The sequence below is a fragment of the Lacerta agilis genome, chromosome 9 (assembly GCF_009819535.1).
Source record: "Lacerta agilis isolate rLacAgi1 chromosome 9, rLacAgi1.pri, whole genome shotgun sequence".
Taxonomy (NCBI): Eukaryota; Metazoa; Chordata; class Lepidosauria; order Squamata; family Lacertidae; genus Lacerta; species Lacerta agilis.
In genome coordinates, this window is record NC_046320.1 from 30,126,516 (window position 1) to 30,149,999 (window position 23,484).

Here is a 23,484-nt window from a genome sequence, read left to right on the forward strand (position 1 = left end):
CTTATATTAGAGTTCCTACCTAACTAAGTTGGAGAGGGAGGTTCTGATAATGGATCTCTGGCATTGGAGGAAGGTTCTGACCAATCTAGTGGCTCTTGGGACACCTTAAGAAAGCAAATAAATGATTGCTAAGTAGTGTTGAATCAAAGGTTGGTCATGACTGGGCGTACAGCCATGTTTCTTGCTTGATAGATGGAGTAATTGTTTAAGAACTCAGCAAATTAATTAGTTATAGAATATGCAGTTCAATACAGCACAGGCTATGGTTTCTCTTGCCAGAGAAGCAAAGAACTAAGTGCTGTTGTTTTAAGAAGGGGGGTGGGATACTTGATTCTTTCTTAGAAAAGCTACTAATTCATCAAGAACTATCATTAAAAGCTTACTGATTTCTTGGTTGTCCTTATTTAAAATGCAGAGCAATACATTGAAGGCTTAAAAAAGGAGAGAGATCTGCATTCTTACTGCAACCCAGCTTATTTCATTACCATTAAGGAAAGTACCTTACCGAGGATCATAACAGTATGTTTAAGTTAACATTCCACAGCTTTTGCCATGCAAGATGCCAAGTTTCTCTCTCTTTTTTTAAGTAAAATGCAGTGGGGAACACTTTTCAAGGGTTGAATGAGGAGAGCACCTTTGTATGCAGGAATGTTGTTGTTCAGTCGTTCAGTCGTGTCCGACTCTTCGTGACCCCATGGACCAGAGCACGCCAGGCACGCCTATCCTTCACTGTCTCTCACAGTTTGGCCAAACTCATGTTAGTAGCTTCGAGAACACTGTCCAACCATCTCATCCTCTGTCGTCCCCTTCTCCTTGTGCCCTCCATCTTTCCCAACATCAGGGTCTTTTCTAGGGAGTCTTCTCTTCTCATGAGGTGGCCAAAGTACTGGAGCCTCAACTTCAGGATCTGTCCTTCTAGTGAGTACTCAGGGCTGATTTCTTTGAGAATGGATAGGTTTGATCTTCTTGCAGTCCATGGGACTCTCAAGAGTCTCCTCCAGCACCATAATTCAAAAGCATCAATTCTACGGCGATCAGCCTTCTTTATGGTCCAGCTCTCACTTCCGTACATTACTACTGGGAAAACCATAGCTTTAACTATACGGACCTTTGTCGGCAAGGTGATGTCTTTGCTTTTTAAGATGCTGTCTAGGTTTGTCATTGCTTTTCTCCCAAGAAGCAGGCATCTTCTAATTTCGTGACTGCTGTCACCATCTGCAGTGATCATGGAACCCAAGAAAGTGAAATCTCTCACTGCCTCCATTTCTTCCCCTTCTATTTGCCAGGAGGTGATGGGACCAGTGGCCATGATCTTAGTTTTTTTGATGTTGAGCTTCAGACCATATTTTGCGCTCTCTTCTTTCACCCACATTAAAAGGTTCTTTAATTCTTCCTCACTTTCTGCCATCAAGGTAGTATCATCAGCATATCTGAGGTTGTTGATATTTTTTCCGGCAATCTTAATTCCGGTTGGGGATTCATCCAGTCCAGCCTTTCGCATGATGAATTCTGCATATAAGTTAAATAAGCAGGGAGACAATATACAGCCTTGTCGTACTCCTTTCCCAATTTTGAACCAATCAGTTGTTCCATATCCAGTTCTAACTGTAGCTTCTTGTCCCACATAGAGATTTCTCAGGAGACAAATGAGGTGATCCGGCACTCCCATTTCTTTAAGAACTTGCCATAGTTTGCTGTGGTCGACACAGTCAAATGCTTTTGCATAGTCAATGAAGCAGAAGTAGATGTTTTTCTGGAACTCTCTAGCTTTCTCCATAATCCAGCGCATGTTTGCAATTTGGTCTCTGGTTCCTCTGCCCCTTCGAAATCCAGCTTGCACTTCTGGGAGTTCTCGGTCCACATACTGCTTAAGCCTGCCTTGTAGAATTTTAAGCATAACCTTGCTAGCGTGTGAAATGAGTGCAATTGTGCGGTAGTTGGAGCATTCTTTGGCACTGCCCTTCTTTGGGATTGGGATGTAGACTGATCTTCTCCAATCCTCTGGCCACTGCTGAGTTTTCCAAACTTCCTGGCATATTGAGTGTAGCACCTTAACAGCATCCTCTTTTAAAATTTTAAATAGTTCAGCTGGAATATCATCACTTCCAGGTATGCAGGAATACACATGGTCAATTTACCTGTCTTTCAGCAGGGTATTATGAAGACCTAATTTATAAAGCCCCCAAACAACTAGGGGCCTACATATCCAAAGAAGCAGCTCCTTCCACACAGTTCTGTCTGTCTATTAAGATCTGAAGTTGTGGTCTGCCTGGCTGTTTTGCATCAAAAGGACGATCTCTTAAGCAGCAGTCAGGGAGAGGGCTCTCTCTCTGCGATGGCACTCCAATTGGTGCCATTATTAGTCAATATAGGCATTGGGTCAGTTTTATCTGTGGAGATTGTGTGAACTATTGGGTAGACGAGCTTGGCCTGAAGGGGCTGCTGTTTCACACTGGGAGGAGCCAACTAGCTTTTGAGAGGAGATAAGGAGAAAGGCTGAGCTATTCCTGATTTGAGACCATGCCAACCACACGTTCAATCTCCATTGCCACCTAAAGGGGAAGGTCCTTGTAAGATCATGTAAGTCCAGAGTCTAAATTTTCATGACTCCTTTCCTTGGTAAATTATTAAGTACTTGGGCAAAGTTTGCTAGAGATTTATGGTTTTTGAGGGAAGCTATGAGAAATACACAATTATATTATATTCACCTTAGGAGAAGAACAGCTTTCGGCATTGCTACTATTCTTTCTTTGTGCCTGACGGTTGAAGAAAAAAAGTTGTTGTTGTTTTGTTATTATTGGAGCATTTGGTCCTTCCTGCCCTTTTTTCCTACGTCAAGTTGCAGACTGTAAGTTTCATACTTTTATTAATTTTTGTTTTGTGTTAAAGATTTATTCAGAAGCTAACAATATTGATTTCATTTACATCAGGGCTAAGCCAAATGGATGTCCCTTTATTCCCCGTGAAAATAGTCTGGGGACACACAAAATAGGAGTGGGGGGGAGACATAATCCCCCATGTCAGTTCACATTTTGTCAAGGGGAAAGGGAATCACCCGTCTCTTTTGTGGTGAGCAAACATTTTGCCACTTCAGTGGTTACAAACTGCCACTTGAAAAACAGCAATCCACACTGAATGATTCTCATGCGCAGATGATTTGCCTGCTTAGAGAGGCAATGAATTCCTTGCTGGTTATGATGACCCACATCACTAATCTAGAAAATATTACGCTCAACTATGTTTCCACTCAGTAGAATTATCATGCTCTTTTTGTGGTCCCTGGTTGAGTAGGACCACTCCTGGAACTATACATCAGAGGGGCAGAGTGGAGCTGAAGCAGTCACAACTTGGGGAAACAGTGGCCAAGAACAGATGTGAATAACACACACACACACACACACACACACACACACACGAGGGAGAGAGAGAGAGGGAGAGATGTGGTGTTGGGAAACCCTTTTTTGTTTCTCAAAAGCACAATAATTTTCCTTGATATGTTCATGCATGAAGAATTAGCACAGTCCTAATTTATAGAAGTTTGTTATCCCTGATAAATACATTTGGGGGAGGGAATAGATGGTGATTTTAACTTTGTCTGGAATTTGTTGTTCTGCCTGTTGTTCATGTGATTTTTTTAAAAAAACTGTATTTAATGTCATTGCGTTTTTAAATTGTTTTAGGCTGCCCTGGGTTCCTCAGTTTCAGAGAATGCCCCTTAGTTAATATTGGATTTGAAAAGATATTTGGTTGCTCTTATTTGTGCCAAGTTTTAAAGTAGAACACGTGAGCAATTGAATATAAAGTACTGAAGCATTTGCTGTTCCAATGGAAAGAGATCAGAACATACAAGTGTAATCATTATCTGTGTCTAATTTCTACTGCAGTTTTCTAAGGAAATCTAAGGAACCTGTTCTAAGGAAATCTAAGGAACCTGTTCGCTTCTTGTTAAATCAAAATGGATTACTCCAAATTCCTGTCTGATGTAAGTGCAGCAAGGAAACCAAACGTTGCAAGACTCTCAAGTGAGTAGCTGCATTTTCCAGTCATCACATGATTTGCTTCACAATTTTCATTTTCTCCTAGCTTTATAGGCTATGCATATGCTCAGAAAATTCTTGTTGAGAGAGAGTGCAAGTTCCCATTCGGAAGAATAATGCTATTGGGTATTGTTGTTTTACCTTTTTGTAAACTGCTTTGAGGGTTTTTTACAATCAAGCAGTGTATAAATTTTATGAAATAAATGAATAATAAATTCAGTGGTACAGCAGATGGTTTGCACACAGAGTCTCATGTTCAATCCTTGATAGTATCTCCAGATTTTTTTAAAGACCAGGTAACAGGTGACGTGAAATACCTTTGCCTGAGACCCTGGCAAGTTGCTCCCAATCAGAGTAGATAATGTAGCCAGGTATATAAGGCAACCTTGCAATGCTGTAATTTACTGCCCAGTAACATCATAAATATACACATCACTGCATAACAGTAAAAACTAATAGAGTTAGGTTGTAGGCCTACACACACTCAACAGGGAAGAAGTTCCACTGACTGCAGTGAAACTTACTTCTGAGTAGATATACCGGTATATAGAATTGCACTCAACTCTATTTCATTTTCTGTTAGCTTTTGGTTTTTTAAAGTGTTTTCTCTGTAATGGAATTGGCTCTATCTGACTCTAAAGCTGCTTACACAGCACACATTCAAAGCCCCCGCCTACCCACCCCCAAAGAATCCTGGGAATTGCAGTTTACCCAATCACAGAGCTACAATCTCCAGTACCCTTAACAAATTACAGCTCCCAGGATTCTTGAGGATGGAGGATGCGTTTTACCTGTATGGCAGGTACACGGCACCAACAAGCTGTTCACAATGAAATTAAACATGAATGGGAAAACCTCTAGGTTCGTTTCTAGTTTCGGTTAAGAACCTCACTCCTACAGAAGCCCTTATTTCATGATATACCTAATCATGTAGACAATGCATCCTTCAACCACCATATTGTGTCCTCCAACTACTAGAAAGCCACAACATACAGGCTTCTCCAAGATAGCTGCTTATACAGATCAAAACTGGATTACATTCACCATAGGACACAATTGTGATGTTTAATATTCCCTTGTATTTCAAAAACACTGATGTTGTAAAAAGTGTTCTGTTGACACAGTAGGTAAGAACAGCATTTACTTTCACATTTGGCTTCCTCTGAAATTCTAGCCTTGTTCATTTTTTCTGTTAATTATATCTTTTAACTTATTAACTAATATTCTTTTGCTCATATCAATGACAGATGAACTGGAAAAGAAGATGACAGAGTCTACCGTAATCATGTTTAGTGGGGGTATGCCAAACCCTGACTATTTCCCAATGAAAACAGCAAGTATAACCCTCAATGATGGAACCACCATTGAAATTGGAGAACAACTGATGAAGAGAGCTCTTCAGTACAGTGCTACAGATGGGTATTATGAAAAATCATGCAGAGGGCCCCTCCAGACTGGTGTTTTATTGCAGGTGTATTCTGCAACATAATCCTGGGAACCATAGTTTGTTTGGGGTACTGAGTGTTCTTAGGAAATCCCTATTCCCTGCACAGAGCTACAATTCCCAGAGTGGTTTAACCAACAATCCCTCTTCCCAAGGAACTCTGTCCATAGATGGATGCACAACAGATACAAAATAAATGATAATTTAATATAAAACTTTGAGTGATTATTCACCAGTTGCTGGGCATCACAAGGGGGGAGAGTGCTCAGAGTTTCCCACAGGTATCTGGTGGGCCACTGTGAGCCCAGGATGCTGGAATAGGTGGGCCTTTTGCCTTATCCAGCAGGGGTTTTCTTATGTTCTTAATTAGCTCAAGCAACTCCCTAGTCATTTATTCAAAAGACTTGTTATTTAAAATAATACTAATGAACACACTCCTGGTCCACGTAAATAAGTTTTTCATATCTGTTTCTAAGTAAGTGTTAAGATGTTTAAGTATTTCTGTTTTTGTTCTTCATCGCACCAACTATATTATGCATGAAGAACTGAGGATATTTAAAAAGAGGAATAAATTCTGTCTTCCAGAATTCACAACTTATTGTCTTGGTTCAGAGACTTGCAGATGAAGCTCCACAACCCACCAACAGCGACGTATGCTCCTGAGAAAGGACAAATGAAGATATGCGTCACTTCAGGCAGCCAGGATGGCATTGCTAAAGTATGAGCGATTCAAAGGTCAACAGAACCATGTCAGTTCAGACAACTGAGCCAAATGCCCACTGAGTTCCTCTATAGCAATTAAATCAGAAGGATATTTTTCTGCTGATGATTCTTCTCCGTCATATAAAATCAGTTGAGCAAAGTTAATACTTGAAGATAAAGACTTGACATGACTGCTTCAAGAGCACTACTGGAAAATAAAAGTGCATTATTCCATCGGGTTTTTGTTGTTTTTGTTCCCTTCCATGGAAGTGTCTGAGATCCAGTGGAGGTCCCCACTTGTGGAAGGGAAGGGATTTTTATCAACTCCCCGTTCCTCCTTCAGTCCTTCACACTACTTCCTATACTGTTCAAGAGGGTCCTCCAACTCTCTTGAGCAGCTTTGCAGGAGGAAAAGGAGGAGGAGGAGGAGGAGGAGGAGGAGGAGGAGGAGGAGGAGGAGGAGGAGGAGGAATCAATTAAAATTACTTCTCCCCTTCATCCAGCAGAACTATCCTATTTTCAAAGTTAAGCTCATGGAAACTGTTGACTCCTGTCCCTAGTCATAGGAGTCCGAGGGGCCACACACACCCCAATAAAATATTTGAGGGTGCCGGGGGAGGGTCTAAAGTTGATGGCCACTGACATTCAAATGGTGTCAAATCTTACCTGCTCCCCCCAATCTTTTATTCAGGTTGGCACCCCTGTCCTCAGTGGAGACAGAACCAGATGAAATTGCTTCCAGTTATGTAGCTTTCCAATTATGCAGTTCTAAACTCTGAATCTTAAATATAGATAAATAGATGCACGTCCATTGTTCTTTATAGAGATGATTGACTTCAGGGACATATCCTAAGAATGTTTTATTCACCAGAGATCTGCTCCTTGACATCTTTGTTTTTAATCTTCTGCATGCATTATTAACTATTTTTATTTTCTAGTTCCGTAATGCTTGCTTGTGCTTAGCATCTATATGTAAAATATATGCTCAAGGTAAAAAAAAAAAAATTGTGTAAAATCTAAGTTAGGGGTAGTGCAATTTTATAATTTTTATTTATTTATAAAATGAGATTAATTCTGATTGTCCACTTCTGAGAAGGACCCAAGGCCAAATACTACACGGTTAAAAGTTGATCAAAACCAGTTTTTAAACAAAAACACATGAATAATGGAAGAAAAGATTAAAACCAAGAAGCAGATAGATATCAACTGTCAGCCAGATAAATTGAACTTCTGATGGGATATCTTAAGAAGGCATCCCAAAAACATTAAGCCAGAATCAGGGGACAAGGATTTCCACAGCACAGATATAACCAGAGAAAGATCTCCTAACGTGTCTCTGCTATATAAGCATCTCAAATACAGACAAGGCATTCAGGACAGCCTTCCTGGCTGATGTCAAAAGAAGAGCAAGATAATGCCACCATTTAAATTGGGGGGGCGGGCCAACCTGTGGGCCAGATATGACCTGATGACTTGAATCTGCCCTGCCACCTCCCTTCTTGGGCCTCAACCTGCCTTTGTGGCAATTAGGTTGAGAGAGAGAAACAGGACCTTTTATTTCTTTTCTCTCTTTTTTGCTAAGTCTAATTGCTATGGGGCTTGAGGTGGTGGTGATATGCCTCATATCAACATTGGTAAAGTATTAGGTTTTAACATTAAAACTTGGATAGGACTCCACCACACCACACCACACCACACCACCCTACCCACTAAAATCCAGTTCAAACACAATAGGATGCTCACTGTTTCAAACCTTTTTGATTTTTCTTGCAGGCTTTTGATATGCTCATCAACCCAGGCGACAGCGTCCTTCTAGAGGAGCCAAACTACCATGGGACAATGTTAGCAGTGAGTTATCTATTATTATTATTTATACCCCGCCCATCTGGCTGGGTTTCCCACAGCTTCCAACACAATATTAAAATAAAATAGTCCTTCATATATTAAAAGCTTCCCTAAACAGGGCTGCCTTCAGATGTCTTCTAAAAGTCTGGTAGTTGTTTTTCTCTTTGACATCTGGTGGGAGGGTGCTCCACACGGCGGGCGCCACTACCGAGAAGGCTCTCTGCCTGGTTTCCTGTAACTTTACTTCTCGCAGTGAGGGAACTGCCAGAAGGCCCTCTGTGCTGGACCTCAGTATCTGAGCAGAATGATGGGGGTGGAGACGCTCCTTCAGGTATACTGGACCGAGGCTGTTTAGGGCTTTAAAGGTCAGCACCAACACTTTGAATTGTGCTAGGAAACGTACTGAGAGCCAATGTAGGTCTTTCAAGACCAGTGTTATGTGGTCTCAGCAGCAGCTCCCAGTCACCAGTCTAGCTATGGCATTCTGGATTAGTTGTAGTTTCCAGGTCACCTTCAAAGGTAGCCCCACGTAGAGCGCGTTGCAGTAGTCCAAGCGGGAGATAACTAGAGCATGCACCACTCTGGCGAGACAGTCTGCGGGCAGGTAGGGTCTCAGCCTGCATACCAAATGGAGCTGGTAAACAGCTGCCCTGGACACAGAATTGACGTGTGCCTCCATGGACAGTTGTGAGTCCAAAATGACTCCCAGGCTGCACACCTGGTCCTTCAGGGGCACAGTTATCCCATTCATGACCAGGGAGTCCTCCACACCTGCCCGCCTCCTGTCCCCCAAAAACAGTACTTCTGTCTTGTCAGGATTCAACCTCAATCTGTTAGCTGCCATCCATCCTCCAACCGCCAACCAGTTTTAAGGGGCACGGTATATGACTTCTGTATATGAGTGGTTTCGAGCCTAGCTGCTGAAATAATGTCCTGGTGTTAATGGCCTCTGTGGGTTGGATAATAAATTATGTGTAATACCATGTTTCTTTTCATAACAGCTAAAAGCCTTGAGATGTAACTTCATCAAAGTCCCTAGTGATGCACATGGAATCATTCCCAAAGGCTTGAAGGAGATTCTTTCTAGGTGGAAATCAGACAATGCGCATAAGCTCATGGACAAGCCCCCTAAGTTCCTGTACACTGTTCCTAATGGTGGCAATCCTTCTGGGAGCTCCCTGACAGCAGAACGCAAAAAAGAGATTTACCAGGTAATTCCCCATGCTCCCATCCTCGCTGCTCTGGAAAGGCAAAGGAAGAATGGAAGGTTAGTACTGTATAGCAAAGAGACAAGAAAAGGCAAAGGCAGCAAAGGAGAGATCACAGAAAGCAGAGCCAGCCCAGGGCATTTTCCCACTTGAGGCAAAACAACATGGTGCCCCCTGCTTCCTCCTCCTCTCCGCTGCCACCTGAGGCGACTATTCATAGACTCAGCACAAAATGGGAAACATGAACATATTACATAAACTTGGGTCGCATCAATTTTCCAAGGTTTTCTCATGTTTGATAGGACCACTACTGCTTTGGCTTGTTGGCAAACCATAGTTGTGTATACACTGATCATTCCACAAAATTATTTTCTGTTCTTTTCTTGTTGGTTTACCTTTTAGCTTGCCCAAGAATACAACTTCCTTATAATAGAAGATGACCCATACTATTTCATCCAGTTTCAGAAGGTAAAATCAAACTAATAGCACTAAATGTACTAATTGATTTGCTCTGTGTATGTTTTCTTCTTGACACAAAAGAAAAGCACATTCAGCCTCTAGATTTTAAGGCTCCTTAGGCACTTGGGCCCACGAACGTAGGAATATAGGAAGCCTTACAACCAAGTCATCCCATTCATCTATCAAGAACAGTATTGTCTACACTGAATGTTGGCAGCTCTCCAGGAATTCAGTCAGGAGTCTCTTCCAGCCCTACCTGGAGATGCCAAGGATTGAACCTGAGAGTTTCTACACGCAAAACAGTCGCTCTACTACCGACTCACAATTCTTCCCCCAAAAGCAGGCGACAACCCAAGAGCAGATGATTGACAGTCTTGAGTCACGTGTCACACAGTTCTGCCTTGCCCTAGCTTGTCTCTTTTAAGTATATCAATTTTTTCTTGTCCTCCATCATGTCTAAGCACAATAGTCACATTTTTCTTTCTAGCAACGATGCTGGACCAGGAGTTAATGCTTTGATAGCTCCAGTATCTTTGCCTCTAACACCTTGATTACTGGTACTTCATCCTCTAGCTTCCCCAAAGCCACTTTCCTGGCTATGTGCAAACCCCATGATTGGTGCAAGGTGCTTTCAATGCATTGTAGAGAGCACACCACAGTGGCAACATATGGCCCTCTGCCTTTTGTGGGGAAAGGTCCTCCATATTGCAGAGAAACTGCAGGATCAGCTCTGAGACCCCTACACACACCCAGGCTCTCCTAGGCCCGGGCTTGGCATGATGATGACGGTCAATGTCTCATTTGATCTGTGCTGGTGTCTAGAGGTTGGTTCATTTTTTAAAAAAAAGTTTGTACAACTTCTAGGTAAGAAAGAAATACAATTTTTTTCCCCTTCCCATTTCTTACAGTACTGTTCAGGGGAACAGTTTGCTATCATATTAATGGTTACTAATCTCGATGTCTATGTTCTGCCTCCACTGTTGGAAGCAGTAGGCCAGTTGCTGAAAATTGCTATGTGGCTCAGAACCTGCTGGACTAGTTGCTGGACTATAGGTGGACCACTTCAGCAGTAAATAAAACTGACAGCCTCCATCCCTTTGCCTCTGACATCTTTGCCCCTGAATCTAACACGCCTCTTCTTGTGTTCTTGTCCCACCTGTACATAGCTCATGTGCCAAGTGAAACCTTAGTATTGGTTTGTTTTGTTTTTAATAATATTATGTCTTTTGCATTTTAAGACTAAAGCGCCCTCATTTCTTTCAATGGATGTTGACGGTCGAGTCATCAGAGGTGATTCTTTCTCTAAAATTATCTCTTCCGGGTGAGTAGAACATGGAAGTGGAGAACATGCTCACTGTAGCAATGCCCCTATCACCTTAATTAGTAGAGTGACGGTGGAGATTTTTGAAACGATAACGACATTTGAATCTGTCAAATACAGCCCAACAAGACAATGACAAAAATCTACCAACAGCATACAAATCAATATGGCTAACCTGACTCAAAACATCCACCCACCCCACTCTCACAGGAAACCAAAGATCACCACAGCCAACCACAAATGAACAATCAAACCCTATACTGATCGCGACCTCTCACTGCCAAAGAAACACAAGCAAACAACAGAGAACCAACACAAGCGACGCTGATACCAACTCCTACATCATCTCCCCACCCCACCCTCCCACCCACTTCCTTTCCCCCCCCTCTCCCTAATGTCTCAACGACTAAAATTGATCTGTAAAAATGTTTTATGGAAAAAATATGAGACATTTTTTCACTTTGTAAACCAAGAAAATCTTTAATAAAAAAAAATAATACTGCAAATTAAAATGCTCGTTGCACGGCCAGGGGTGTTTTCAGTGATTTGACAGCCCTCGCAAAATGCAGACGGCATTGCACGAAACAATGTGCAAAACAAAAAAGGACAAAATTTAAAACTGGGGACTTGCCAAATTAAGTAGGGTGCATGCCTTTCAACTCTTTGTTGTATTTTCTTTTCTACAGGTTGAGAATAGGCTTTATAACAGGACCTGCACCTCTTATAGACAGGATTGTTCTACATACTCAGGCCTCAACAATGCAACCCAACACTTTTGCACAGGTAAGCATTAGTCACATATTGGGTTGCTTTTCGAAACTAAGGCTGTAATCCTTATAACACTTAATTGAAAATGGGGCCCCAATTGAATGCTTAATCCTAAATAAACACATATAGAATTCAGCTAAAAGTCGAAGCACTCCCAGTTATGGTTCGCCTCCAAGGAATCCTGGGAACTAACAGTGAATACACAAATCTTGCATATTTTATTTAGATTGTGACATCACATTGGGTGCTTTCTTGCTTTCTCTTGCAGGTCATTGTATTGCAACTTCTTAAGAAGTGGGGGCAAAAGGGTTTTCTGGATAATGCAGACCGGTAAGGGGATTATGAAAATGCTAGCATTTGGGGAAGGACTAAAGCTCAGTGGTAGAGCATCAACTTTGCATGCAGAAGGTCTCAGGTTCAATCCTCGGCATCTCCAGATAGGGTTGGGAGAGATTCCCTGCTTGAAACCCTGGAGAGCTGCTGCCAGTCTGTGCAAGCAATCCTGAGCTAGTTGGACCAGTGGTCTGACTCAGTATAAGGCAGCTCCTTATGTTTCTAACATGCTCACAGTCCATAGGCTGTAAGTGTCACTTGTATCCATTCCATAGATAATAATATCTATGGAATAACAACAACAACAACAACAACAACAACAACAACAACAACAACAACAACAACAACAACTTTTATTTGTATCCCGCCCTCCCTGGCCGAAACCGGGCTCAGGTTATAGTTAATGGATACAGTTAACAGTTGACTACAGTATCTCATAGCACCAGATCAGAAAAAGCACCTTTGCCTGTGAAAGCTCTTGCCATGGTCCTACCGTCTCTACATTCTATTTTGAAATAATTGATCTTCAGGTGGCATACAATGAAGAACGATAAAGCTATCAAATTAAAATAAAACAACTCCAAAGAACAACTGCATGAAAGCAGGAAACAGTGAGCATTTGCCAGTAAAGCCAGATAAAAGATTAAAATACCTGAGCAGATATACAGGGTTAAGAACTTAATTCATTCTGGAGGTCAGTTCTTAACCTGAAACTGTTCTTAACCTGAAGCAGCACTTTAGCTAATGGGGCCTCCTGCTGCCGCTGCGCCGCCAGAGCACGATTTCTGTTCTTATCCTGAAGCAAAGTTCTTAACCTAAAGTGTTATTTCTGGGTTAGTGGAGTCTGTAACCTGAAGCGTCTGTAACCTGAGGTCTTTGTATGACACTAAAATAGTAAAGTACCTGGCACAAGGCATGCCTTTTTAGGGATAGGGTTCTTCTACAACCTATTTTCACCATTGGACCTCTCACACTTACCACCTCCCCTTTGACATGTGTCCTACTTATCTTCCCTATTTCTCTTGATGTCATTCATTCATTCTGTTATAGTGCTTGGCTGGTAGAGGTTTCTCATTAAATTTACTGCTGTACATCATGGAAGAGGTGGACAGCCTAGGGTTATGTAGGAGACTTTCTGGAAGAGAAAGTTTGTGGGGCTGAGCTTCAGTGAGAAGAAGGGGAAAGGTAAATCTCATCAGCAGAGCTTCACTTGCACAACATTGGGTATCACCCATTGTCCTCTTCATCCTCTCCTGCAAACTGCTGGAGAATTGCCCACCCCTTGGAGAATATACAAAGAAATCCACCCTGTCCATTTCCCCACCCAAATAGGGTGGAGAATTTGGGGAGCTTATTTTTCACTCAAACTTATAATCAAAATGCATTCTGAAGAAATCAGATTAACTAGGAAGGATGCAATCATTAAGTTCTCACACAAATATATGCTGTCTTCTTGGTCACATTGGAGCTTGTGGGCAACAATGCATTTTTATTTTTATTTTTTTGCTTAATCCATGAAAGAGGTAGAAGAAGGAACAGTGCTAGCCATTTCTTCCACAGTAAATTGTTGCCAGCTATTGTGTGACCTAAGCAACTGCCCATAGTCTCCATCCACAGTACAGTGATTGAGTGCCTTGTATTGCTGTTCAAGTTATATTAGTTCTGAATGTGACTTGTCTAGAACAATTTAATGGAAGCGCTACGGCTGACACATGACCCCCACTTTTCTTCACTAAGAATGCAAGCATTGATTGTTTGTTTTCAGAGTGGCAGACTTCTACAAAAAACAGTGTGATGCGATGCTTGCTGCAGCAGACAAGTGGCTGACAGGTCAGTGAACTCACTCCCATGGGCAATTAGACGTAACAATGCGCCCGATTTTTAAAAAAAAAAAAACCCACAAAAGATTCTGTACAGATTTAAAGAAGAAACACAAAGGCTAAGATGATTTTAACATGGTGGGAGTGAGAAAACGGATGGGTTAGGGTTGCGATTACTACTCGTCAAACAGTTGCTCCTTGAAACAAGCATCTGCCATTCAAAAGAACTCGAAACAGAACGGAGTGTGTCTCCTCCATGTGCCACATGTTGTGCACAGCATGGCTTATCAAGTTATTTGTCCACATCATGTAGAGTGTCTGTGTTGGTGGCACCAGGCACGGTCAAGAATGAGTGCATGGAAACTGTGCTTGCTGAGAAAAGTCCATTAGGTGCTGCATTCTGCGTTACTGTGGGAAATGCAACACAGAGAGATTATTTTAAGCAGTATCTGCTTTAGAAATGAAACATTTAGACTGGCCTGTAGAGCACATTCCTTGGCTTCACTTCATGGGACTAAGAGCTCTAGATCATGTTAGGTATCTTAGGTTGTTCTTGGTGCAACCATACAGCTGACTAGAACTGGTGACAGTTCTAACATAGTCTTTGCAGCCAGTATCGCTCGTTTTCCAGAGTAAAAACAGGCATGTCTGGAAGGCAGGAAGGTAAAAAGAATTAGCTAGATGAGATCCTTATAGCTAAATTAGCCAACCAGGACTATGGAATGGTACTTCCTGGATGTGTGATTAGCAAATGACATGGGGCTTCATTTTGTGCCTTCTATTTGCTGTCATCAGGTTATCACCCATAGTAGTATCTGGGTGTGTCTCACATCATCAGAAAAAGAGACATCGCTTTGCCATTGGGTCAAGCAGAAAAACAGTATGATGGTAAATGGCAACTTTAAACCCCGGTTCTAGTGCTTGTTTACTTGACCCACATGTGAACATGAAGCTCGGGTTGTGTGAATTCACCCTTGGAATGTCCAAGGACCATGTGTGCTCAAAACCTCTCATAAAATAAGATACTGTCTTATATTTTTTTTCCCCTCAACAAAACACAGTATGGCTTATTTTCAGGGGATGTCTTATTTTAACCGCGTTGCATTGGTACGCTGTATAGCCACGCCTCTCCAGGCTGTTTTAATGGGAGGTGCCGCGTCACTATGGCTTATTTTCGGGGTATGGCTTATTTTCGGGGAACGGCTTATATTTCGCAAATGCATAGAAATCCTGCTATGGCTTATTTTATGGCCATGTCTTATTTTAGGAGAAACACGGTATATATACAAGACTATGATAGCTATTACCGGGTAGTTGGCTGAGTATGGTAGAGAATCTGACCATACTCACGACACGAGAAACTGTTTCGTTGAGGCCCTGGAGGAGAAGGCTGAAGTGTTCCTCCACACCACTGTGTTTGTCATAAGCATTGAATATTTTAAAAACACAAATGCTTGATAAGCACATTAGGATGCTTGTTGTGCAGAGGGCCTCCTCGGTAGTGGCGCCTGCCCTGTGGAACGCCCTCCCATCAGATGCCAAGGAAATACTGTAAACAACTATCTGACTTTTAGAAGACATCTGAAGGCAGCCCTGTTTAGGGAAGTTTTCAATATTTGATGTTTTATTATACTCTTAATATTCTGTTGGGAGATGCCCGGAGTGGCTGGAAAAACCCAGCCAGCTGGGCGGGGTATAAATTATTATTATTATTATTATTATTATTATTATTATTATTATCATCATCATCATCATCATCATCATCATCATCATTATTTCTCCTCTAGGTTTAGCAGAGTGGCATGCTCCTAATGCTGGACTATTTTTGTGGATTAAAATTAAGGGGGTTTCAGATACATTTCAGATGGCCATGGAAAAAGCACTGGAGAAAGGGGTAGGAAAAATTACTCTGCTGCTCTGGTAATGGGAAAGGCTGAAATATTTCATGATGTGGAGTGGGTGGGTGAAGTGCCAGAAGTCAATGAGCTGATGTCACTGGGCTGTCATGTCTGAATAAGGATGAGTAAGAAATTCTGTTTTAGTTTGCTTAATTGGCACTTCCCGAAGATACCTTAATCCTACTCAGAGTAGACACATTAAGATTAATGGATGTGATTAATTTATTTACATCACTTTCAGTAGACCTACTCTGAGTCAAACATTGTTAGATAAGGCTCATTGGTATCCTTTGAAATTTTCATTTCCCTAATTTTGCAATACAACTGTGGTGCGTAGAAAAATGGGCATATTAGGGTAAAGTGTGCATAAAAATGCATATATTAATTAAAATAACATCCAATTATGCGTATTATTTGGCAAGTTGCATACAAAAATGTATATATTGGGAGAAAAGCACAGCAAAACGTTGATGAATTCACAAGACGACTTGTATAACGGTGTAGAAATGTGTAATGCTTCTCACCCAAATCATGCACCCCATAAATTTCTGTGGAGCTCAGCTTCTACCAGTTCTATTGCTGTAGCCTCATTGTGGTGTTAGCAACAAAAAGCCATTTCAGAGGAAAATGCAAAAGAAAGAACTTCCTGTAGAAATTCTGCAACTGAAAACGAAATACTCCTGAAAAATATAAATGTGTGCTACGTAATCCAGTTCAGTAAGGTGGAGCTCCATAGAATTACCATTGATTTATCCTTTTGAATTTAATTCCCTATTTTTTTACAACACAAATTATATTACAGTACATAAGTAATATGATTGGTTTCTATGAACCCACGTCATCCACAAGAATAAAGTGTATTATAATAAGCAGGCCAGAAATGAACTTGTTTCAGCAGTTTTTCTCTAGTTTAATATGTATGAAAAGGTCTATTTCTTACTCCTACCTGAGATAACTAGAACTTAGGGGACGGAGTAAACTACCCTGTTCTGCTACCAGAAGCCAGTACAAGCTAGTGCAATAGGACACAGGGAAATATTGTTCGTCGGGCTAAAATATATGCTTTTGTTGATGGAAATATGTTGAATTTCCACTCTATAACTCCTCCCTTCCATTTACTTCACTACGCAAACAGATAACATGTGGACAATAACAGATCTACAAACAGTATATTCATGCATGATAAATTAGTAGCATCTACATACACACAAGCAATATAATTAATGAACAAGTACTAAAAAAAAAAAAATCAACATTTTTAGGTGTCTTTACTTCCTGGGAAACCTTATATGATTGATCCCTCAGAATCATCCCCTTATGTCAGAGTTTCCTACTCTTTCGCTACTCCAGATGAAATGGACCGGGTAAGTGCAATCTACACTCTTGTTGTCCAAAAAAAGGGAATTACATGAGAAGCAAAATTCTATGATTCTAAATCCCATTGAACTCAATAGAACTTCCTCCTGAGTAGACATGTATGGGACTGCAGCCATCCTAACTGAAGCAGTAGGCATGGAGCAGTAGATTAATTGCTGGATCCACAACCTTGCCAGGGGAAAGGGTATGTGAGGATGGGAGAAACAGTCGAATTGTCCATTTTTGCTGTGCCAACTCTCAGGCTGGTGCAGCAAAGGGGCCTGAGCTGGGCCCTTCTGAGGGAAATGGGCCTGCTGTGGACCCAGTGGATTCATCTATGGCCCTGCTGTACAAAACTCCCATTTAGGGAATTAGGTTGTTAGCTACTGCCAGCAGGATTCAGCAAGCACAGCAGGGGCTTCTGGGGTGGTTTGCCCTGCAGCAGAGAGAAATCCCTGGCAACAATGCAGATCGGGGATTTGAGTTGCTGTGTAACTGTGATGGCCAGTGTCAGTAAATATCTACAGAGACGAAACTCCTCTTGAGTTCAATGTGTGTAGGTTAATTATGTATAGGACTTTGTTGTTGTTCAGTCGTTCAGTCGTGTCTGACTCTTCGTGACCCCATGGACCAGAGCACGCCAGGCACGCCTATCCTTCACTGCCTCACGCAGTTTGGCCAAACTCATGTTAGTAGCTTCGAGAACACTGTCCAACCATCTCATCCTCTGTCGTCCCCTTCTCCTTGTGCCCTCCATCTTTCCCAACATCAGGGTCTTTTCTAGGGAGTCTTCCCTTCTCATGAGGTGGCCAAAGTACTGGAGCCTCAACTTCAGGATCTGTCCTTCTAGTGAGCACTCAGGGCTGATTTCTTTAAGAATGGATAGGTTTGATCTTCTTGCAGCCCATGGGACTCTCAAGAGTCTCCTCCAGCACCATAATTCAAAAGCATCAATTCTTCGGCGATTAGCCTTCTTTATGGTCCAGCTCTCACTTCCATACATTACTACTGGGAAAACCATAGCTTTAACTATACGGACCTTTGTTGGCAAGGTGATGTCTTTGCTTTTTAAGATGCTGTCCAGGTTTGACATTGCTTTTCTCCCAAGAAGCAGGCGTCTTCTAATTTCGTGACTGCTGTCACCATCTGCAGTGATCATGGAACCCAAGAAAGTGAAATCTCTCACTGCCTCCATTTCTTCCCCTTCTATTTGCCAGGAGGTGATGGGACCAGTGGCCATGATCTTAGTTTTTTTGATGTTGAGCTTCAGACCATATTTTGCGCTCTCCTCTTTCACCCTCATTAAAAGGTTCTTTAATTCCTCCTCACTTTCTGCCATCAAGGTTGTATCATCAGCGTATCTGAGGTTGTTGATATTTTTTCCGGCAATCTTAATTCCAGTTTGGGATTCATCCATCCCAGCCTTTCACATGATGAATTCTGCGTATAAGTTAAATAAGCAGGGAGACAATATACAGCCTTGTCGTACTCCTTTCCCAATTTTGAACCAATCAGTTGTTCCATATCCAGTTCTAACTGTAGCTTCTTGTCTCACATAGAGATTTCTCAGGAGACAAATGAGATGATCCGGCACTCCCATTTCTTTAAGAACTTGCCATAGTTTGCTGTGGTCGACACAGTCAAATGTATAGGACTACTACAGCCAAATTGTATAGGACTACTACAATGTATAGGACTACTACAATGTATAGGACTACTACAGCCAAATTGTTGCATCTTGATTCTGGGGAAGGGAATTGGATTATTATTTTTTTGCATTCAATTTGACATTCTCTTTCTGACAGAAGAAACAACTGAAACAGTTTTTATTGAAAATCGTTAGTGCAAGTAAATAAGCCCCATTGGAAACATTAGAAAATTTACCAAGCTCATTGGCTTGAATATTCCAGTTTAAGTGCAAATTGTTTTCTTTTTTATGTTTGTGAATAAAAAGGAATAAGGTGCATTTGACAAAAAAGAAGTATAGATCAGTCAGTTTCTGGATCGTTGCAAAAACATTGACTTGCTCTTTCTGTATTAAAATAATTGTGAGTTTTCCAATAGTCTCAGTCAGTCTAGTCTTAAGAATTTTAAATTACAATAAAAGTCTGATAACTTGCAAAGAGGTGGCATATATTTTGCCCTCTCTTTGAACTCCCAGTAGACTTTACCACCTAGTGATCATTTTTACACTTTACGGCTATGCTGAAAGTATCCTTCCGGTTCCATATACTGCCAGTATTTTACATGTGCTGCTGAAACAGAAAGACTCAAGCCAAGAAGATACAAGAAAGGAGCACACACAACACAGCAGTGAATAGACTTAACTACAATGCATCATGCTAATGCCACTAAACCAATATACTGGAGCAAATATCTTGATTTTGTCAGGTATAGGTATTTGTCATTTCAGTAACTAAAAAATGAGTTCTTAGAAAGCAGACCGGTTAGGAAATAACCTAAAACCCATCTCTGAACCAGACCATCTAGCCTTTGGTAAAGGTGCTCTCCAAAGTCTCTGAAAGAGGTTTTCCCCAGCAGAAGTCTTCATACTGCTGCTGTATCCAGAACCTTATCTGAAACCCTGGAGGTGCCACTGCCTATCAGTACAGACAACACTGAGCAAGCTGGACCAATGGTCTGACTCTGTATAAGGCGGTTTCCTGTGTTCCCCTGCCAATTTGCTTTAAGTCAGCCAGTGCTCTGCAAGTAGATCCTGATCTGCCCATTCCTGTTCTGTGGCCAGCTCAGTTTTGAGAAAGGAAGTGTCGAACAACCCCTGAAAGCAGCAAAGTTTCCCATCATGTGATGACAGTCAGTAGTCAAGACAGGGAATTTTTCACCTGCCCTACCTTCTACATCCAACAAGCAAGAACAAGAGGGTGAATTTGCTTTGGGATATTGGATTAAGCATCAGTCTCCCAGGTGTCCCATTCTTTAACAAGTGGTGCCAAGGCTGAACCAGGGACCTAGGGCCTGCATAGTATTAGAGCTATCATTAAGATTTTGCTCCTCCTGCATAATAAGCTGCCCCCACTATCAAGTGTCCCCTCTGTGTGGACAGCAGGAGGGATTCTCTCGCTTTTCTCCACTTTTATGAAGGCTCTGGGCACACGATTAAGATTTTCCATAAGCAGAAAAGTCTTTCTTCTCCAGAAGTCACACCAAAACACTGAGAAGCCAGAAGGACATGCATGATGATGGGAATAGGGCTAAGATATAATAGGATTGTTTCCTAAAGGGTCACTGCAATGTCTGAGTTGCATGATTTACTGCTGTCATTTAAAATTCATAAGGGCAATGGTTTTAAACCCAGATGGCGAAAGGTGTGTTTCCATATCTGAAAAGATGGCTGTCTCCATCTCAAAACAGATTTGGGTATATTTATTTGTTTTACTGAATAACCAGCTTTTTCCTGCTGTATAAACATAAAAGGGAAACACCATGAAGAATGGTATCTAAATTCATATAGAATAATAATCATTGCATTTTTGGTATCTATGTATTTTTAAAATGTTGTGTTTTCAAATACTAAATAGCTGCCATGGGTAGCAAAAAAAAGAGAGAGAGGTGCCTGTACTTTGTAAGCAATGAGTACTTTCACGCGGGTGGCGCTGTGGTCTAAACCACTGAGCCTCTTGGGCTTGCCGATCGGAAGGTCGGCAGTTCGAATCCCCGCAACGGGGTGAGCTCCCATTGCTCGGTCCCAGCTCCTGCCAAGCTAGCAGTTTGAAAGCACAACAAAGTGCAAGTAAATAAATAGGTACCGCTCCGGTGGGAAGGTAAACAGCGTTTCCATGCGCTGCTCTGGTTTCGCCAGAACTGGCTTAGTCATGCTGGCCACATGACCCGGAAAAACTGTCTGTGGACAAACGTCAGCTCCCTCAGCCAGTAAAGTGAGATGAGCGCTGCAACCCCAAAGTCGTTCGTAACTGGACTTTAGTGCCAGGGGTCCTTTACCTTCTTTTATGGTCACAAAAAAGCCCTGATGATAATGACTTTATGAGAGCCCTGCTGGATCAAGCCAAAGACCCATGTAATTCAGCATCCTTTTCCCACCATGGGAAGCCTACAAGTAAGATCAGAGTAGAAAGAAATTTGTACTGCAATCCTATGCATGTTTACTCACAATTAAGTTTCAATTTAGTGGGGCTTACTCTTGTGTAAGCATAGGTAGGATCAGTGCACTGCACTGCACATAGCTTTCAAGTATCATCTGCATTGGATGAATTCCTAATGATCAAAGGCAACAACGGTATGTGCATTGATAGTTAATCAAGTCAAGAGAGTTAGCCCACTAAAACGAATATTTAATTAATGGACAGCACTCCCAACAAGAGTAGATTCATTATCATTATCATTATCATATAAATTAGTTGCTCACACCTTTCAATAAAGCCCATCTTTGGATTCCTTCAGATAAATGGGCTTTGTTTAACTTCAGGAATATTAGTTAAATAATACTGAATTTTGTAAAGATGAACTATGAGCATTTTGGAAAGCATGTTCTTGGTCTTTTTTTCAGGGTTTCCAGATACTTGCTGAACTTATAAAAGAAGAAACTGCGTGATACAGCAAACTAGCTTTTACCAAAATCTTCACTGGCTAATATTCAAAACTGTGCCTCTAATTTCACAGAATGAGCTGTTAAATAAATCATTGATTATACAGCAGTGTTTCATTATTTTAAATATTACGCATTTTTTGCTTTTGTTAAAAGAAAGAAAGAAAGCATTACTGTGGCCTATAATTTATAGTTAATATTATTTGGTGGTTACTTAAGGTAAAATTTCAAGCTCTTTTTTAGAGCATTATTCCAACGCTGCTTAATGTATTCTCAATAACATAACAAAACCCACATCTTGAAATAGCAGCATTATCTATTTCCAGACTCAGCACCAGGGCTTGTCACCATGGGGCAGATGCCAATGACCCAAGTCTTCAGGAGGACTCATTGCTGAAACTATACAAAGTGTTAGCTACAGCTCCCACAAGCCTGGTGGTTCTCTCAGCACAGAGCAAAGGAAAACCACCAACAGCCCAGAGCTGGAGCAGGCCCAAGTGTCTCCTCTTGGTCCCTGACAAAGATTTGCTCCAGGGGCATTGTAAGGGAATTTAAAAGGCAATTGCCAGTGGCAGTTATTGCCAGTCCTGCCTTTTTGCTGCTGTGCCTGACTAACCTGAAGCCAGCTTTGCCTTCTTTCATCCAGGGAAAGGGAGAGCTAAAATTTGGATTATCCAAAGCAACATGCGCAAGCTTACATCGTCATTGGAGAAATTTATTTTTACCGCAAACGTGGGCAGTCTAGCATCCCTAGAAAAATTATAAACCTTTGTGTTGACTCCCTCTAGTGGTCTCCTAAATGTAATAGCCACTAGATCGGGGGTCAGCAAACTTTTTCAGAAAGGGGCCGGTCCACTGTCCCTCAGACTTTGTGGGGGGCCAGACTATATTTTGGAAAAATAAATAAATAAACGAATTCCTATGCCCCACAGATAACCCAGAGATGCATTTTAAATAAAAGGACACATTCTACTCATTTTAAAACACCAGGCAGACCCCACAAATAACCCAGAGATGCATTTTTAATAAAAGGAGACATTATACTCATGTAAAAACACACTGATTCCTGGACCGGGCCAGATTTAGAAGGCAATTGGGCCAGATCTGGCCCCTGGGCCTTAGTTTGCCTACCCATGACATAGTGAATTGAGCACAATAGAAGGTGAGAGGTGGGGGCTCTGAACTTTGGCCTTCGCACAGAGCACTGCTGAGAAACCAGGACCCGCAAGTGGGGCAGGTCAGAGCACAAGGGAAGCTGCCTGCTTATACACTGTAGAAAAGAGTCAGAGAGCATGGCAGCTTTCTGCTTTGGATTCAAGGCTGCTGCGCCTATAGAAGAAGCAAGAGACTCAGTATAATGCTGAGATAAATTCCCTGCCATTTCCTTTTAGCTCTATGGATTTTTTTTTTTTACCAAAGCCCAAAAGGGGAGCACACCCAGTCCCTTCAGAAGTTTAGAGAGGAAATCCCTGGTAAAGGTTTTATATACAGTATATTTTAAATAATAATAATAATAAACCCACTATTCCCAGTTACACCCAACTCCCACCAGGTGGCACCCGAACTTCATGAAATATTATCTATGATTGAAAAGTACAGGGTCAAGTAACTCCATAAAACTAATAGCTACCAGTATGATATACTGTACTCTTAAAAACACATTGAAGTTATTAAGAATTTATTTAACTACCATGATTCCTCTGCAATGTGAAACTGAAACTTTTTTAAC

At 41.5% G+C, this 23,484-nt stretch overlaps 1 protein-coding gene across 1 annotated transcript; it reads left to right on the forward strand.

Annotated features, from left to right (window-relative positions):
* Window positions 1-2,832: 2,832 nt before the first annotated feature.
* On the forward strand, window positions 2,833-21,862 carry LOC117053267 (kynurenine/alpha-aminoadipate aminotransferase, mitochondrial-like). Its single transcript, XM_033160880.1, has 14 exons — window positions 2,833-2,848; window positions 3,885-4,022; window positions 5,285-5,456; window positions 6,067-6,199; window positions 7,957-8,031; window positions 9,030-9,239; window positions 9,639-9,704; window positions 10,934-11,016; window positions 11,703-11,799; window positions 12,053-12,114; window positions 13,883-13,947; window positions 15,725-15,831; window positions 17,098-17,199; window positions 21,717-21,862. Exons 2-14 carry the CDS (start codon window positions 3,956-3,958, stop codon window positions 21,759-21,761), a joined length of 1,284 nt encoding a protein of 427 aa, XP_033016771.1. The 5' UTR covers window positions 2,833-2,848; window positions 3,885-3,955; the 3' UTR covers window positions 21,762-21,862.
* Window positions 21,863-23,484: the final 1,622 nt, after the last annotated feature.

Coding starts and splice junctions, on each gene's coding strand:
- LOC117053267 (XM_033160880.1), top strand. CDS start 3,956: ATGGATTACTCCAAATTCCTGTCTGATGTAAGTGCAGCAAGGAAACCA. Junction 9,705..10,933: donor ATTTCATCCAGTTTCAGAAG/GTAAAATCAAAC, acceptor TTGCATTTTAAG/ACTAAAGCGCCCTCATTTCT. Junction 11,800..12,052: donor AACCCAACACTTTTGCACAG/GTAAGCATTAGT, acceptor TTTCTCTTGCAG/GTCATTGTATTGCAACTTCT.